A 19,645-nucleotide genomic window follows, 5' to 3' on the forward strand; every position below is an offset into this window, starting at 1 on the left:
GCATCCTGGGACACAGGAAGCCCATATTCACATGTGCTTCTATTTAAGACCCATTATAGGCCACACAGTTTCTGGTCAGATTTCGCCATTTTGCGGTATCACAAATTGAAGTGATGTCAGATTGAATCATTTGAATCAGTGGTGAGTGCTTTATAGGTTAAACCCATTTTCCTGGGCAGTTTTCTATTGGTGCCATAATAGCGGCCATTCAGAACATCCAAATTTAAATGTGTGGTTCCCATAATCTTTTTTAGATGAGCTCTCCATGTGAAGAGGAAAATTCAGGTTCTTACATAGGTTCGGCTGACGCCACAGGCCTCTCATGTACCAGACAGAGCATTTCACCAACCTTCAAGATCATTCACTTATGAGGCAAGCTACTTAGCACTAATATCTCCGACACAGTCAAGACAGTGAGGGTAGGAAAGTGCACAACCAATGTCTCCCTTCTTTGAATATAATTTTGTCATTGTAAGTCATTTAGTCATCAAAAGAGGATCATTTAAGAGTGACATGGAAGGGGAGAGTTGATGAAAAGACTAAAGATGATAGGTTGAGATGACTGACACAGGCACAGCATGCGCCAGACGACAGGTCATGCTCACGCGCAAAAAAAAAAAAGCTTAAGAACTGACAGAGAGGGAGGAGAGAACTGCTTTCAACCTGACTGCGAGACACACTCACCATCCTCTGTTGGAACATAGATGTTAAGATAAAGACAATCCTCATGTTGGTCTTGTATGTAAGTGGTAACTATATCCAGGTTGTAGGTGAACCATATGGGCATCATGATCTCTGGAACGGCGTTGTGAATATTTTGGGGGCACACAGGAGCAAAGTGGGTGGCGTTCTTGATCCCTGACCAGGAAGAAGGAGGCTCAGGGGGCGTGAAGCGTTTTTCCCCAACTGGTGAGGCAGCGTAAGGGACCCCAAGATATTGGTCCACCGGGCCAAGGATCTCACTGGGCAGGGGCACCCTCACCCCTCGGAGTTTGCCATACTGCGTGTTGACGGTGGGATGGTAGCTCTGACCCCTCACTGCCGCAAAGTACCAGCAAAACGTTAATAGCCACAAGGACAAAACGATCCCAGGGCAACTGTGAGATTTTTCCCAGTTCTGCAAAGGGGTACGACTTCTCCTCGGTGAAAACCACATGGTCCTTGAGAGCGAGTGCAAGCGTCGAACATACAATGTTGCTGCGCCGGAGCTTAGATGTGCATTCCAGCCACGAGAAGGCCAATCATGGGCTGATATACTGGACCCTGGCAGCTTGTAGAGGATGAGAAACAGTTTTTCAGCTCCTCTCCTTAGAGAGAAGTCCTCTCTCCTCACTTGTCAGATCTTCTATCCCGTGCTGCAAAAGAAGAAGACGGGAGAATTAATGACAGTTTCCTGACAGCTCACCGGTGTGCTTCCTTCTTCTTTAAGGCCCTCATATTTATTGACTGCTAGGCTGCTTTCGTGTGCTGACATAAAATTCCTCACAAAAACGTGACAGGAGTTCTTGTAAGTACCATTGAACCAAATGATCAAGTACTTAGATGTTGTAATTAACTTCATGACGTTGTGTCATAAGGTATTTGATAATGGAAATGACATTTTGTGGCAGCCACCAACTGCCATTTTCCCACCTAGTCCCACTCCCAATACTAACACAAAAAGAAAAATCTGCATACAGTCACATGATAAAAAATTCATGTTGTGCTTATTGCAATGCAGCATTTTACCCTTCTCCCTTTGGTCCAGATATGAACAATTTAGATTCAAACTCCCTCCTGCTCCAAATGATAGGGGCAGAGGAGGATGTAGCTATAAGCAGTGATGCTTCCTCTCATGATATTGCTGTAAATGCCAACCAAAAGTCTCAGGGTAAATTTGTAGTGCCTGAGATATCACCCTCCCACACACTGCCTGATCAATTTTCAATTTCTGCAGTTTAGCCCTCCCACACCCCCACCACCTCTATCGTCCTACAACATTTGCTCTACAATGAAAAGTCAACATTTAGGAGAGGATATTGCTTTCAGAAAGATGGCTTGAATGATTTATAATGCATCAGCAACATGGAGTGGGGTGTTCTTACCGCTGGGTTATTATTCCCGTCTGCAGGAACTGTGGCTCAAGCATATATCCATACATACTGACGATGCTCCAGATGAGCCCATCGTCATCAACTCTTACATAAAGGACGTGTACATGATGGACTATTGTGATTTGCAATTCACGCACACAGAGCACCTGCTGACTGAAAATACATAAATAGTCCCCTCTCACATTCAATCTGTGGATTAAGAGGCATCCATTGCTCGGGGCTAAGTGTTGGGAAAGGATTATTTGCCAGAAAAGTGACACTGTCGATCGACTCAATACGGTGGGAAGGCAAATATCCTGGAAGACATATTTTGTTGAGATGATTGAATCAACGAGCGCATCCACCAACACTTGATACTTAGGATTTAGCAAGTGGTAACCTAGTTTTCCCACCTACTCTACTGCTGTCCCCGGTTACCGGGTTAGGTATCTGAATCATCTTTATGGTTCCTTATTTTCCCTTAAGATAAATAAATATTGCAGCAGGACAACAAAAATGACAAGGCACACAATAACAATATGACAAGACTAGCCTTAAGAGGGTGAAACCAGATAAATGTCTAATAGTCTCATTGTATTCTTACGTGTTGTAAACACAACAAAATGTTGTATGACTAGTTTTGGAATCAGAAGTTGAGGACAAGTTTGTTCAATTATTGTTCAAGTTACTTTAAAAAGGAAAAAAAAACAGTGTGTCTTAAATGGTTTGAAATTCTACATTGAAGTCTCTCAGAAGGTTTTTATTATTGATCTATAAGCACATATACAACATTTTTTCTGTCTTAAAATTATTTTATTTCCTTTACATCACGACACAATCCTGATAATGGGTGGAATCTATGGCAATGTACTGTGAATTAAGCTGAATCCTAATTTACTACAGTTAATACAATAATAATAATAACTAGAATTTGCAAATCCTGTAGAAATTGCGTGTGAAGGTGAAGAAGTTGAATAAATACTTGGGGAATGTTGCAGAATGATGTTGAAACGAGTTGAATCGGTTGAAAAATGTAGAAATTAGAGTTGAAAAACGTAATTTGGGAGAATTTGGTTGAATTTCAAATTTGAAAGTTTGGAATTTTTGGTAAGTGGGAAGTTGTGGAATAGGTAGGCAAAAGATGTACAGTGGAAAGTTGGAATGGGTTGAATCGGTTGAAAAATGTAGAAATTAGAGTAGAAAAACGAAATTTAGGAGAATTTGGTTGAATTTCAAAAATGGAATTTTTGGTAAGTGGGAAGGTGTGGAATAGGTAGGCAAAAGATGAACAGTTGAAAGTTGGAATGGGTTGAATCAGTTGAAAAATGTAGGAATTAGAGTATAAAAACGAAGTTTAGGAGAATTTGGTTGAATTTCAAATTAGAAAAAGTGTATTTAGGGCACTTAATGTTGAAATACGGCACTTCCGGTCTAGCTGAGGTCACTTCCGGTTTATTTGGGGTCACTTCCGGTTTTAAAAGGTCACTTCCGGTTTATTTGGGGTCACTTCCGGTTTGATTTGGCGTCACTTCCGGTTTACATGTGGTCACTTTCGGTTAATTTGGGGTCACTTCCGGTTTGATTTGGGTCACTTCCGGTCTATTTGGGTCACTTCCGGTTTGAATAGAGGCACTTCCGGTCTAGCTGATGTCACTTCCGGTTAATTTGGGGTCACTTCCGGTTTATAAAGGTCACTTCCAGTCCATTTGGGTCACTTCCGGTTTTAATAGAGGCACTTCCGGTCTAGCTGAGGTCACTTCCGGTTTATTTGGGGTCACTTCTGGTTTAAAAAGGTCACTTCCGGTTCGAATTGGGGTCACTTCCGGTTTGATTTCGGGTCACTTCCGGTTTACCTAAGGTCACTTCCGGTTTATTTGGGGTCACTTCCGGTTTGATTTGCGATACTTCTGGTTCATTCTGGGTTCATTGGGGGCACTTCAGGGTCAATCCAAGATGGCTGCCAAACTGGAAGTGGGGGTCAAGGGGGTGAATATGGTAAGCAGAAGGTGAACAAAGTGAATAAAGTTTGAATGGGTTGAATCGGTTGAAAAATGGAGAAATTAGAGTACAAAACAAAATTGTAGAGAATTTTTAGTAAGTGGAAAGTTGTGGAATAGGAAGGCAAAAGATGAACAGTTGAAAGTTGGAACGAGTTGAATCAGTTAAAAAATGTAGAAGTTAGAGCATATCTTGAATCCTAATAGAGAATGAATGGGAATTAAAAGAAAAAAAATTGCGCCAAAATTTTTTGAAATTTGGAACAAAAGGAAAAAAACGGCTTCAGGAGGTTCACTTTTGGGGTTAAAATGTTGAAACGGGTTTAATCGGGCAAAATTTGCAAAAGTTAGCGCAAATGTAGGTATTTAGGGCATTTAATGTTGAAATATGGTCACTTCCGGTGTGATTTGGGTCTCTTCCGGTCTATTTGGGTCACTTCCGGTGTGATTAGAGGCACTTCTGGTCTAGCTGAGATCACTTCTGGTTTATTTGGGGTCACTTCCGGTTTAAAAAGGTCACTTCCGGTTTGATTTGGGGTCACTTCCGGGTTGAATTGGGGTCACTTCCGGTTTACCTGAGGTCACTTCCGGTTCATTAGGGGTCAATTCCGGTTTGATTTGGGGCACTTCCGGTTCATTCCGAGTTCATTGGGGCACTTCAGGGTCAATCCAAGATGGCCGCCACTCTGGAAGTGGGGGTCAAGGGTTGATTTGTGGAAGTGGGGGTGAAGGGGGTGAATATGGTAAGCATAAGGTGAACAAAGTGAATAAAGTTGGAATGGGTTGAATCGGTTGAAAAATGTAGAAATTAGAAGGGAAAAACTAAATTTTTGGTTAATTTGGTGTGAATTTCAAAATTGAAAATTTGGAAATTTTGGTAAGTGGGAAGGTGTGGAATAGGTAGGCAAAAGATGAACAGTTGAAAGTTGGAACGAGTTGAATCGGTGGAAAAATGTAGAAATTAGAAGTGAAAAACTAAATTTTGTGAAATTTTGCAAAATTTTGTGCAAATTTTAAAAGTGAAAACGTGAAATTTTTGAATTTGGCAAGTTTGGGAATGTCCCCAATGTGATTTGAATGTGTTGAATTAAGTGAATTTCAAACTGGAGCAACGTAAATGTGAAATGTTGAATCTGCCATTAAGAATGAATGGGGAAGAATTTGCCGGAATTTTGTGAATTTTGCGAAAACGGAAAATTTTTTGAACGAAAAAAATGTAAGCACCCGTGTCATGAATATTTGGAATCAGTGAAAAGTGGAATGGAGTGAATCGGTTGAAGTATGTGGAAGTAGTTAACGGACAAAAAAGTGAGCGGAATAAGTAGAATAATAATAACTAGAATTTGCAATTCCTGAAGAAATTGCGTGTGAAGGTGAAGAGGTTGAATAAATACTTGGGGAATGTTGCAGAATGATGTTGAAAAGAGTTGAATCGGTTGAAAAATGTAGAAATTACAAGGGAAAAAGGAAGTTTGGGAAAATTGGGTGTGAATTTCAAAATTGAAAATTTGGAATTTTGGGTAAGTGGGAAGTTGTGGAATAGGTAGGAAAATGATGAACAGTTGAAAGGTGGAATGCTTGAATAAGTTGAAAATGTAGAAATTAGAGTAGAAAAACAAAATTGTAGAGAATTTTTGGTAAGTGGGAAGTTGTGGAATAGGAAGGCAAAAGAGGAACAGTTGAAAGTTGGAACGAGTTGAATCGGTTAAAAAATGTAGAAGTTAGAGCAAATCTTGAATCCTAATAGAGAATGAATGGGAATTAAAAGAAAAAAAATTGCGCCAAAATTTTTTGAAATTTGGAACAAAAGGAAAAAAAACGGCTTCAGGAAGTTCACTTTTGGGGTTAAAATGTTGAAATGGGTTTAATCGGGCAAAATTTGCAAAAGTTAGCGCAAATGTAGGTATTTAGGGCACTTAATGTTGAAATATGGTCACTTCCGGTTTGATTTGGTCACTTCCGGTCTATTTGGGTCACTTCCGGTTTGATTAGAGGCACTTCCGGTCTAGCTGAGGTCACTTCCGGTTTATTTGGGGTCACTTCCGGTTTAAAAAGGTCACTTCCGGTTTGATTTGGGGTCACTTCCGGTTTGATTTGGGGTCACTTCCGGTTTACCTGAGGTCACTTCCGGTTCATTTGGGGTCAATTCCGGTTTGATTTGGGGCACTTCCAGTTCATTCCGGGTTCATTGGGGCACTTCAGGGTCAATCCAAGATGGCCGCCACTCTGGAAGTGGGGGTCAAGGGTTGAATTGTGGAAGTGGGGGTGAAGGGGGTGAATATGGTAAGCATAAGGTGAACAAAGTGAATAAAGTTGGAATGGGTTGAATCGGTTGAAAAATGTAGAAATTAGAAGGGAAAAACTAAATTTTGGGAAAATTTGGTGTGAATTTCAAAATTGAAAATTTGGAAATTTTGCTAAGTGGGAAGGTGTGGAATAGGTAGGCAAAAGATGAACAGTTGAAAGTTGGAACGAGTTGAATCGGTGGAAAAATGTAGAAACTAGAAGTGAAAAACGAAATTTTGTGAAATTTTGCAAAATTTTGTGCAAATTTTAAAAGTGAGAACGTGAAATTTTTGAATTTGGCAAGTTTGGGAATGTCCCCAATGTGATTTGAATGTGTTGAAATAAGTGAATTTCAAACTGGAACAACAAAAATGTGAAATGTTGAATCTGCCATTAAGAATGAATGGGGAAAAAAATGCCACAAAATCGTGAATTTTGTGAAAACGGAAAATTTTTCGAACAAAAAAAATGTAAGCAGCCGTGTCATGAATATTTGGAATAAGTGAAAAGTGGAACGGAGTGAATCGGTTGAAGTATGTGGAAGGAGTTAAGCGTCAAAAAAGTGAGCGGAATAAGTAGAATAATAATAATAACTAGAATTTGCAATTCCTGAAGAAATTGCGTGTGAAGGTGAAGAGGTTGAATAAATACTTGGGGAATGCTGCAGAATGATGTTGAAAAGAGTTGAATCGGTTGAAAAATGTAGAAATTACAAGGGAAAAAGGAAATTTGGGAAAATTGGGTGTGAATTTCAAAATTGAAAATTTGGAATTTTGGGTAAGTGGGAAGTTGTGAAATAGGTAGGAAAATGATGAACAGTTGAAAGGTGGAATGGGTTGAATAAGTTGAAAATGTAGAAATTAGAGTAGAAAAACAAAATTGTAGAGAATTTTTGGTAAGTGGGAAGTTGTGGAATAGGAAGGCAAAAGAGGAACAGTTGAAAGTTGGAACGAGTTGAATCGGTTAAAAAATGTAGAAGTTAGAGCAAATCTTGAATCCTAATAGAGAATGAATGGGAATTAAAAGAAAAAAAATTGCGCCAAAAGTTTTTGAAATTTGGGACAAAAGGAAAAAAAAGGCTTCAGGAGGTTCACTTTTGGGGTTAAAATGTTGAAACGGGTTTAATCGGGCAAAATTTGCGAAAGTTAGTGCAAATGTATGTATTTAGGGCACTTAATGTAGAAATATGGTCACTTCCGGTTTGATTTGGGTCACTTCCGGTCTATTTGGGTCACTTCCGGTTTGATAAGAGGCACTTCCTGTCTAGCTGAGGTCACTTCCGGTTTAAAAAGGTCACTTCCTGTTTAAAAAGGTCACTTCCGGTTTGATTTGGGGTCACTTCCGGTTTGATTTTGGGTCACTTCCAGTTTACCTAAGGTCACTTCTGGTTTACCTAAGGTCACTTCCGGTTTGATTTGAGATACTTCTGGTTCATTCTGGGTTCATTGGGGGCACTTCAAGGTCAATCCAAGATGGCCGCCACACTGGAAGTGGGGGTCAAGGGGGTGAATATGGTAAGCATAAGGTGAACAAAGTGAATAAAGTTGGAATGGGTTGAATCGGTTCAAAAATGTATAAATTACAGTAGAAAAACAAAATTGCAGAGAATTTTTGGTAAGTGGGAAGTTGTGGAATAGGAAGGCAAAAGATGAACAGTTGAAAGTTGGAACGAGTTGAATTGGTTAAAAAATGTAGAAGTTTGAGCAAATCTTGAATCCTAATAGAGAATGAATGAGAATTAAAAGAAAAAAAATTGCGCCAAGATTTTTGGAAATTTGGAACAAAAGGAAAAAAACGGCTTCAGGAGGTTCACTTTTGGGGTTTAAATGTTGAAACGGGTTTAATCGGCCAAACTTTGTAAAAGTTAGCCCAAATGTAGGTATTTAAGGGACCTAATGTTGAAATATGGTCACTTCCGGTTAGATTTGGGTCACTTCCGGTCTATTTGGGTCACTTCCGGTTTGATTAGAGGCACTTCCGGTCTACCTGAGGTCACTTCCGGTTTATTTGTGGTCACTTCCGGTTTAAAAAGGTCACTTCCGGTTTAAAAAGGTCACTTCCGGTTTGATTTGGGGTCACTTCCGGTTTACCTGAGGTCACTTCCGGTTCATTTGGGGTCACTTCCGGTTTGATTTGGGTCACTTCCAGTCTATTTAGGTCACTTCCGGTTTGATTAGAGGCACTTCCGGTCTATTTAGGTCACTTCCGGTTTGATTAGAGGCACTTCCGGTCTAGCTGAGGTCACTTCCGGTTTATTTGGGGTCACTTCCGGTTTAAAAAGGTCACTTCCGGTTTGATTTGGGGTCACTTCCTGTTTGATTTGGGGTCACTTCCGGTTTACCTGAGGTCACTTCCGGTTCATTTGGGGTCAATTCCGGTTTGATTTGGGGCACTTCCAGTTCATTCCGGGTTCATTGGGGCACTTCAGGGTCAATCCAAGATGGCCGCCACTCTGGAAGTGGGGGTCAAGGGTTGAATTGTGGAAGTGGGGGTGAAGGGGGTGAATATGGTAAGCATAAGGTGAACAAAGTGAATAAAGTTGGAATGGGTTGAATCGGTTGAAAAATGTAGAAATTAGAAGGGAAAAACTAAATTTTGGGAAAATTTGGTGTGAATTTCAAAATTGAAAATTTGGAAATTTTGCTAAGTGGGAAGGTGTGGAATAGGTAGGCAAAAGATGAACAGTTGAAAGTTGGAACGAGTTGAATCGGTGGAAAAATGTAGAAACTAGAAGTGAAAAACTAAATTTTGTGAAATTTTGCAAAATTTTGTGCAAATTTTAAAAGTGAAAACGTGAAATTTTTGAATTTGGCAAGTTTGGGAATGTCCCCAATGTGATTTGAATGTGTTGAAATAAGTGAATTTCAAACTGGAACAACAAAAATGTGAAATGTTGAATCTGCCATTAAGAATGAATGGGGAAAAAAATGCCACAAAATCGTGAATTTTGTGAAAACGGAAAATTTTTCGAACAAAAAAAATGTAAGCAGCCGTGTCATGAATATTTGGAATAAGTGAAAAGTGGAACGGAGTGAATCGGTTGAAGTATGTGGAAGGAGTTAAGCGTCAAAAAAGTGAGCGGAATAAGTAGAATAATAATAATAACTAGAATTTGCAATTCCTGAAGAAATTGCGTGTGAAGGTGAAGAGGTTGAATAAATACTTGGGGAATGTTGCAGAATGATGTTGAAAAGAGTTGAATCGGTTGAAAAATGTAGAAATTACAAGGGAAAAAGGAAATTTGGGAAATTGGGTGTGAATTTCAAAATTGAAACTTTGGAATTTTGGGTAAGTGGGAAGTTGTGGAATAGGTAGGAAAATGATGAACAGTTGAAAGGTGGAATGGGTTGAATAAGTTGAAAATGTAGAAATTAGAGTAGAAAAACAAAATTGTAGAGAATTTTTGGTAAGTGGGAAGTTGTGGAATAGGAAGGCAAAAGAGGAACAGTTGAAAGTTGGAACGAGTTGAATCGGTTAAAAAATGTAGAAGTTAGAGCAAATCTTGAATCCTAATAGAGAATGAATGGGAATTAAAAGAAAAAAAAATTGCACCAAAAGTTTCTGAAATTTGGAACAAAAGGAAAGAAACGGCTTCAGGAGGTTCACTTTTGGGGTTAAAATGTTGAAATGGGTTTAATCGGGCAAAATTTGCAAAAGTTAGCGCAAATGTAGGTATTTAGGGCACTTAATGTTGAAATATGGTCATTTCCGGTTTGATTTGGGTCACTTCCGGTTTGATTAGAGGCACTTCCGGTCTAGCTTAAGTCACTTCCGGTTTATTTGTGGTCACTTCCGGTTTAAAAAGGTCACTTCCGGTTTAAAAAGGTCACTTCCGGTTTGATTTGGGGTCACTTCCGGTTTACCTGAGGTCACTTCCGGTTCATTTGGGGTCACTTCCGGTTTGATTTGGGTCACTTCCGGTCTATTTAGGTCACTTCCGGTTTGATTAGAGGCACTTCCGGTCTAGCTGAGGTCACTTCCGGTTTATTTGGGGTCACTTCCGGTTTAAAAAGGTCACTTCCGGTTTGATTTGGGGTCACTTCCGGTTTACCTGAGGTCACTTCCGGTTCATTTGGGGTCAATTCCGGTTTGATTTGGGGCACTTCCAGTTCATTCCGTGTTCATTGGGGCACTTCAGGGTCAATCCAAGATGGCCGCCACTCTGGAAGTGGGGGTCAAGGGTTGAATTGTGGAAGTGGGGGTGAAAGGGGTGAATATGGTAAGCATAAGGTGAACAAAGTGAATAAAGTTGGAATGGGTTGAATCGGTTGAAAAATGTAGAAATTAGAAGGGAAAAATTAAATTTTGGGAAAATTTGGTGTGAATTTCAAAATTGAAAATTTGGAAATTTTGCTAAGTGGGAAGGTGTGGAATAGGTAGGCAAAAGATGAACAGTTGAAAGTTGGAACGAGTTGAATCGGTGGAAAAATGTAGAAACTAGAAGTGAAAAACTAAATTTTGTGAAATTTTGCAAAATTTTGTGCAAATTTTAAAAGTGAAAACGTGAAATTTTTGAATTTGGCAAGTTTGGGAATGTCCCCAATGTGATTTGAATGTGTTGAAATAAGTGAATTTCAAACTGGAACAACAAAAATGTGAAATGTTGAATCTGCCATTAAGAATGAATGGGGAAAAAAATGCCACAAAATCGTGAATTTTGTGAAAACGGAAAATTTTTCGAACAAAAAAAATGTAAGCAGCCGTGTCATGAATATTTGGAATAAGTGAAAAGTGGAACGGAGTGAATCGGTTGAAGTATGTGGAAGGAGTTAAGCGTCAAAAAAGTGAGCGGAATAAGTAGAATAATAATAACTAGAATTTGCAATTCCTGAAGAAATTGCGTGTGAAGGTGAAGAGGTTGAATAAATACTTGGGGAATGCTGCAGAATGATGTTGAAAAGAGTTGAATCGGTTGAAAAATGTAGAAATTACAAGGGAAAAAGGAAATTTGGGAAAATTGGGTGTGAATTTCAAAATTGAAAATTTGGAATTTTGGGTAAGTGGGAAGTTGTGGAATAGGTAGGAAAATGATGAACAGTTGAAAGGTGGAATGGCTTGAATAAGTTGAAAAATGTAGAAATTAGAGTAGAAAAACAAAATTGCAGAGAATTTTTGGTAAGTGGGAAATTGTGGAATAGGAAGGCAAAAGATGAACAGTTGAAAGTTGGAACGAATTGAATCGGTTAAAAACTGTAGAAGTTAGAGCAAAACTTGAATCCTAATAGAGAATGAATGGGAATTAAAAGAAAAAAAAATTGCACCAAAATTTTTTGAAATTTGGGACAAAAGGAAAAAAAAGGCTTCAGGAGGTTCACTTTTGGGGTTAAAATGTTGAAACGGGTTTAATCGGGCAAAATTTGCGAAAGTTAGTGCAAATGTATGTATTTAGGGCACTTAATGTTGAAATATGGTCACTTCCGGTTTGATTTGGGTCACTTCCGGTCTATTTGGGTCACTTCCGGTTTGATTAGAGGCACTTCCGGTCTAGCTGAGGTCACTTCCGGTTTATTTGGGGTCACTTCCGGTTTAAAAAGGTCACTTCCGGTTTGATTTGGGGTCACTTCCGGTTTGATTTGGGGTCACTTCCGGTTTACCTGAGGTCACTTCCGGTTCATTTGGGGTCAATTCCGGTTTGATTTGGGGCACTTCCAGTTCATTCCGGGTTCATTGGGGCACTTCAGGGTCAATCCAAGATGGCCGCCACTCTGGAAGTGGGGGTCAAGGGTTGAATTGTGGAAGTGGGGGTGAAGGGGGTGAATATGGTAAGCATAAGGTGAACAAAGTGAATAAAGTTGGAATGGGTTGAATCGGTTGAAAAATGTAGAAATTAGAAGGGAAAAACTAAATTTTGGGAAAATTTGGTGTGAATTTCAAAATTGAAAATTTGGAAATTTTGCTAAGTGGGAAGGTGTGGAATAGGTAGGCAAAAGATGAACAGTTGAAAGTTGGAACGAGTTGAATCGGTGGAAAAATGTAGAAACTAGAAGTGAAAAACTAAATTTTGTGAAATTTTGCAAAATTTTGTGCAAATTTTAAAAGTGAAAACGTGAAATTTTTGAATTTGGCAAGTTTGGGAATGTCCCCAATGTGATTTGAATGTGTTGAAATAAGTGAATTTCAAACTGGAACAACAAAAATGTGAAATGTTGAATCTGCCATTAAGAATGAATGGGGAAAAAAATGCCACAAAATCGTGAATTTTGTGAAAACGGAAAATTTTTCGAACAAAAAAAATGTAAGCAGCCGTGTCATGAATATTTGGAATAAGTGAAAAGTGGAACGGAGTGAATCGGTTGAAGTATGTGGAAGGAGTTAAGCGTCAAAAAAGTGAGCGGAATAAGTAGAATAATAATAATAAAGGACAGCAATAACAATAGTGTGAAGGTCTTCACCTTCACACTAACTAGAAAATGCAATTTCTGGAGAAATTGCGTGTGAAGGCGAAGACTTTGAATCACTTCTTGGGGAATGATGTTGAAATGACTTGAATTTCTTGAGAAATGTGGAAAATAGAAGTGTAATACTAAATTTTGGAGAATGTGGTTGAATTTCAAATTTGAATTTTGGAATTTTTTGTAAGTAGGAGGTTGTGGAATAGGTAGGCAAAAGATGAACAGTTGAAAGTTGGAACGGGTTGAAACGGTTAAAAAATGTAGAAGTTAGAGCAAATCTTGAATCCCCATAGAGAATGACTGGGAATTAAAAGAAAAAGCAATTGCGCCAAAATATTTTGAAATTTGGAACAAAAGGACAAAAAACGGCTTAAGGAGGTTCCCTTTTCCCTTTAAAATGTTGAAACGGGTTTAATCGGACAAAAAATGCAAAAGTTAGCGACTAATGTAGCTATTTAGGGCAGTTAATGTTGAAATAAGGTCACTTCCGGGGTGATTTGGGTCACTTCCGGTCTATTTGGGTCACTTCCGGTTTGAGTAGAGGCACTTCCGGTCTAGCCGAGGTCACTTCCGGTTTATTTGGGGTCACTTCCGGTTTAAAAAGGTCACTTCCGGTTTAAAACGGTCACTTCCGGTTTGATTTGGGGTCACTTCCGGTTTACTTGAGGTCACTTCCGGTTCATTTGGGGTCACTTCCGGTTTGATTTGGGTCACTTCCGGTCTATTTGGGTCACTTCCGGTTTGACTAGAGGCACTTCCGGTCTAGCTGAGGTCACTTCCGGTTAATTTGGGGTCACTTCCGGTTTAAAAAGGTCACTTCCGGTTTAAAAAGGTCACTTCCGGTTTGATTGGGGGTCACTTCCGGTTTACCTGAGGTCACTTCCTGTTTACCTAAGGTCACTTCCGGTTCGATTTGGGGCACTTCCGGTTCATTCTAGGTTCATTGGGAGCACTTCAGGGTCAATCCAAGATGGCCGCCACACTGGAAGTGGGGGTCAAGGGTTGAATTTTGTAAGCATAGTGGAAGTGGGGGTGAAGGTGGTGAATATGGTAAGGATGAGGTGACCAAAGTGAATAAAGTTGGAATGGGTTGAATCGGTTGAAAAATGTAGAAATTAGAGTAGAAAAACCAAATTTTGTAGAATTTGGTTGAATTTCAAAATTGAAAATTTGGAAATTTTGGTAAGTGGGAAGGTGTGGAATAGGTAGGCAAAAGATGAACAGTTGAAAGTTGGAATGGGTTGAATCGGTTGAAAAACGTAGAAGTTAGAGTAGAAAAACGAAATTTTGGAGAATTTGGTTGAATTTCAAATTTGAAATTTTGGAATTTTTGGTAGGTGAGAAGTTGTGGAATAGGCAGGCAATAGATGAACAGTTGAAAGTTGGAATGGGTTGAATCGGTTGAAAAATGTAGAAGTTAGAGTAGAAAAACGAAATTACGAAGAATTTGGTTGAATTTCAAATTTGAAAATTTGGAATTTTTTTTGTAAGTGGGAAGTTGTGGAATAGGTAGGCAAAAGATGAACAGTTGGAAGTTGGAACGGGTTGAATCGGTCGAAAAATGTAGAAATTAGAGGTGAAAAACGAAATTTCGTGAAATTTTGTCGGAATTTTTAACGAGAAAACGTGAAATTTTTGAATTTGGGAATTTTGGGAATGTCGAGAATCATTCCGAATGTGGTTTGAATGTGCTGAATGAGGTGAATTTAAAAGGGGAATGACGTAAATGTGAAATGTCGAATCTGCCATTGAGAATGAATGGGGAAAAATTTGTCGTAAATTCGCGAATTTTGCGAAATCGGAAAATTTTCGGAACGAGAAAAATGGAAGCGCTCATCTCGTGAATATTTGGAATACGTCAAAAGTGGAACGGAGTGAATCGGATGAATTATGTGGAAGAAGAAGCGGGACAAAAAAGTGGCGGGAATAAAATAGAATAATAATAATAACTAGAAAATGCAATTTCTGGAGAAATTGCGTGTGAAGGCGAAGACTTTGAATCACTTCTTGGGGAATGCTGGCGAATTATGCTGAAACGAGTTGAATTACTTGAGAAATGTAGAAAATAGAGGTGAAAAACGGAATTTTGGAGAATTTGGTGGAATTTCAGAATTTTGGAGAATTTGGTTGAGTTTAAAATCTTAAAATGTGGAATTTATGGCAAGTGGAAATTTGGGGAATAGGTAGGAAAAAGATGAAGAGTTGAAAGTTGGAATGAGTTGAATCGGTTGAACAATGTGAAAATTAGAGTAGAAAAACACATTTTTGGAGAATTTGGTTGAATTTCAAATTTCAAAATTTGGAATTTTTTGTAAGGGGAAGTTGTGGAATAGGTAAGCAAAAGATGAAGAGTTGAAAGTTGGAATGGGTTGAATCGGTAGAGAAATGTAGAAATGAGAGTAGAAAAACGAAATTTTGGAGAATTTGGTTGAATTTCAAATTTGGGATTTTTGGTAAGTGGGAAGTTGTGTAATACGTAGGCAAAAGATGAAGAGTTGAAAGTTGGAATGGGTTGAATTGGTTGAAAAATGTACAAATTAGAGTCGAAAAACGAAATTTTGCAGAATTTGGTTGAATTTCAAATTTGGAATTTTTGGTAAGTGGGAAGTTGTGAAATAGGTAAGCAAAAGATAAAAAGTTGAAAGTTGGAATGGATTGAATCGGTTGCACAATGTAAAGATTAGAGTAGAAAAACAAAATGTTTGAGAATTTGGTTGAATTTCAAATTTTTAATTTTTAATTTTTGGTAAGTGGGAAGTTGTGGAATAGGTAGGCAAAAGATGAAGAGTTGAAAGTTGGAATGGGTTGAATCGGTTGAACAATGTAGAAATTACAGTAGAAAAACGAAATTTTGGAGATTTTGGTTGAATTTCAAATTTGGAATTTTTGGTAAGTCGGAAGTTGTGGAATAGGTAGGCAAAAGATGAAGAGTTGAAAGTTGGAATGGGTTGAATCGGTTGAACAATGTAGAAATTAGAGTAGAAAAACAAAATGTTGGAGAATTTGGTTGAATTTCAAATATGGAATTTTTGGTAAGTGGGAAGTTGTGGAATAGGTAGGCAAAAGATGAAGAGTTGAAAGTTGGAATGGGTTGAATCGGTTGAACAATGTAGAAATTAGATTAGAAAAACGAAATTTTGGAGAATTTGGTTGAATTTCAAATTTGGAATTTTTGGTAAACGGGAAGTTGTGGAATAGGTAGGCAAAACATGAACAGTTGAAAGTTGGAATGAGTTGAATCGGTTAAAAAATGTAGAAATTAGAGTAGAAAAACAAAATTTTTGAGAATTTGGTTGAATTCCAAATTTGGAATTTTTGGTAAGTCGGAAGTTGTGGAATAGGTAGGCAAAAGATGAAGAGTTGAAAGTTGGAATGGGTTGAATCGGTTGAACAATGTAGAATTTAGAGTAGAAAAACCAAATGTTGGAGAATTTGGTTGAATTTCAAATATGGAATTTTTGGTAAGTGGGAAGTTGTGGAATAGGTAGGCAAAAGATGAAGAGTTGAAAGTTGGAATGGGTTGAATCGGTTGAACAATGTAGAAATTAGATTAGAAAAACGAAATTTTGGAGAATTTGGTTGAATTTCAAATTTGGAATTTTTGGTAAACGGGAAGTTGTGGAATAGGTAGGCAAAACATGAACAGTTGAAAGTTGGAATGAGTTGAATCGGTTAAAAAATGTAGAAATTAGAGTAGAAAAACAAAATGTTGGAGAATTTGGTTGAATTTCAAATATGGAATTTTTGGTAAGTGGGAAGTTGTGGAATAGGTAGGCAAAACATGAACAGTTGAAAGTTGGAATGAGTTGAATCGGTTGAAAAATGTAGAAATTAGATTAGAAAAACAAAATTTTTGAGAATTTGGTTGAATTCCAAATTTGAAAATTTGGAATTTTTCATAAGTTGGAAGTTGTGGAATAGTTAGAAAAAGATGAACAGTTGAAAGTTGGAATGGGTTGAATCGGTTGAAAAACGTAAAAGTTAGAGTGGAAAAACGAAATTTTGGAGAATTTGGTTGAATTTCAAATTTGGAATTTTTGGTAAGTGGGAAGTTGTGGAATAGGTAGGCAAAAGATGAACAGTTGAAAGTTGGAATGAGTTGAATGGGTTGAACAATGTAGAAAAAAGTGGAATGATGTAAATGTGAAATGTCGAATCTGCCATTAAGAATGAATGGGGAAAAATTTGTCGTAAGTTCGCGAATTTTGCGAAATCGGAAAATTTTCGGAACGAGAAAAATGGAAGCGCTCATCTCGTGAATATTTGGAACGCGTCAAAAGTGGAACGGAGTGAATCGGATGAACTATGTGGAAGAAGAAGCGGGACAAAAAAGTGTGGAGAATAAAATAGAAGAATAATAATAACTAGAAAATGCAATTTCTGGAGAAATTGCGTGTGAAGGCGAAGACTTTGAATCACTTCTTGGGGAATGATGCCGAATGATGTTGAAATGAGTTGAATTTCTTGAGAAATGTGGAAAATAGAAGTGTAATACTAAATTTTTGAGAATATGGTTGAATTTCAAATTTGATTTTTGGAATTTTTGGTAAGTGGAAAGTTGTGGAATAGGCAGGCAAAGGATGAACAGTTGAATGTTGGAACGGGTTGAATCGGTTAAAAAATGTAGAAGTGAGAGCAAATGTTGAATCCCCATAGAGAATGAATGGGAATTAAAAGAAAAAGCAATTGCGCCAAAATATTTTGAAATTTGGAACAAAACGTAAAAAAACAGCTTCAGGAGGTTCACTTTTGGGGTTAAAATGTTGAAACGGGTTCAATCGGACAAAAAATGCAAAAGTTAGCGCCTAATGTAGCTATTTATGGCAGTTAATGTTGAAATAAGTTCACTTCCGGGTTGATTTGGGTCACTTCCGGTCTATTTGGGTCACTTCCGGTCTGATTAGAGGCACTTCCGGTCCAGCTGAGGTCACTTCCGGTTAATTTGGGGTCACTTCCGGTTTAAAAAGGTCACTTCCGGTTTACCTGAGGTCACTTCCTGTTTACCTAAGGTCACTTCCGGTTTGATTTGGGCCACTTCCGGTTCATTCTAGGTTCATTGGGAGCACTTCAGGGTCAATCCAAGATGGCCGCCACACTGGAAGTGGGGGTCAAGGGTTGAATTTTGTAAGCATAGTGGAAGTGGGGGTGAAGGGGGTGAATATGGTAAGGATGAGGTGACCAAAGTGAATAAAGTTGGAATGGGTTGAATCGGTTGAAAAATGTAGAAATTAGAGTAGAAAAACCAAATTTTGTAGAATTTGGTTGAATTTCAAAATTGAAAATTTGGAAATTTTGGTAAGTGGGAAGGTGTGGAATAGGTAGGCAAAAGATGAACAGTTGAAAGTTGGAATGGGTTGAATCGGTTGAAAAACGTAGAAGTTAGAGTAGAAAAACGAAATTTTGGAGAATTCGGTTGAATTTCAAATTTGAAATTTTGGAATTTTTGATAGGTGAGAAGTTGTGTAATAGGCAGGCAAAAGATGAACAGTTGAAAGTTGGAATGGGTTGAATCGGTTGAAAAATGTAGAAATTAGAGTAGAAAAACGAAATTACGAAGAATTTGGTTGAATTTCAAATTTGAAAATTTGGAATTTTTTTGTAAGTGGGAAGTTGTGGAATAGGTAGGCAAAAGATGAACAGTTGGAAGTTGGAACGGGTTGAATCGGTCGAAAAATGTAGAAATTAGAGGTGAAAAACGAAATTTCGTGAAATTTTGTCGGAATTTTTAACGTGAAAACGTGAAATTTTTGAATTTGGGAATTTTGGGAATGTCGAGAATCATTCCGAATGTGGTTTGAATGTGCTGAATGAGGTGAATTTAAAAGGGGAATGACGTAAATGTGAAATGTCGAATCTGCCATTGAGAATGAATGGGGAAAAATTTGTCGTAAATTCGCGAATTTTGCGAAATCGGAAAATTTTCGGAACGAGAAAAATGGAAGCGCTCATCTCGTGAATATTTGGAATACATCAAAAGTGGAACGGAGTGAATCGGATGAACTATGTGGAAGAAGAAGCGGGACAAAAAAGTGTGGAGAATAAAATAGAAGAATAATAATAATAATAATAATAATAGAGAATGGTGTAGAATAACATATGTGTGAAGGCCATCGCCTTCACACAACTAGAAAATGCAATTTCTGGAGAAATTGCGTGTGAAGGCGAAGACTTTGAATCACTTCTTGGGGAATGCTGGCGAATTATGCTGAAACGAGTTGAATTACTTGAGAAATGTAGAAAATAGAGGTGAAAAATGGAATTTTGGAGAATTTGGTGGAATTTCAGAATTTTGGAGAATTTGGTTGAGTTTAAAATCTTAAAATGTGGAATTTATGGCAAGTGGAAATTTGGGGAATAGGTAGGAAAAAGATGAAGAGTTGAAAGTTGGAATGGGTTGAATCGGTTGAACAATGTGAAAATTAGAGTAGAAAAACACATTATTGGAGAATTTGGTTGAATTTCAAATTTCAAAATTTGGAATTTTTTGTAAGGGGAAGTTGTGGAATAGGTAAGCAAAAGATGAAGAGTTGAAAGTTGGAATGGGTTGAATCGGTAGAGAAATGTAGAAATGAGAGTAGAAAAACGAAATTTTGGAGAATTTGGTTGAATTTCAAATTTGGGATTTTTGGTAAGTGGGAAGTTGTGTAATACGTAGGCAAAAGATGAAGAGTTGAAAGTTGGAATGGGTTGAATCGGTTGAAAAATGTACAAATTAGAGTCGAAAAACGAAATTTCGCAGAATTTGGTTGAATTTCAAATTTGGAATTTTTGGTAAGTGGGAAGTTGTGAAAGGTAAGCAAAAGATGAAAAGTTGAAAGTTGGAATGGATTGAATCGGTTGCACAATGTAAAGATTAGAGAAGAAAAACAAAATGTTTGAGAATTTGGTTGAATTTCAA

General features: G+C 37.9%; 1 protein-coding gene across 2 annotated transcripts in view; it reads right to left on the minus strand.

Moving 5' to 3' along the window:
- The window catches only part of LOC125988492 (neuroligin-3), a 219,284-nt gene that overhangs the window by 132,766 nt on the left and 66,873 nt on the right, over window positions 1-19,645 (minus strand). For both annotated transcript variants that reach the window (XM_049753785.2, XM_049753793.2), the window contains exon 2: window positions 685-1,355. In XM_049753785.2, coding sequence (XP_049609742.1) covers window positions 685-1,156 — 472 coding nt within the window. In that variant the 5' untranslated portion in view covers window positions 1,157-1,355. The remainder of the gene's footprint in view (window positions 1-684; window positions 1,356-19,645) is intronic.

This window comes from Syngnathus scovelli, chromosome 1 (genome assembly GCF_024217435.2).
Source record: "Syngnathus scovelli strain Florida chromosome 1, RoL_Ssco_1.2, whole genome shotgun sequence".
NCBI lineage: Eukaryota > Metazoa > Chordata > Actinopteri > Syngnathiformes > Syngnathidae > Syngnathus > Syngnathus scovelli.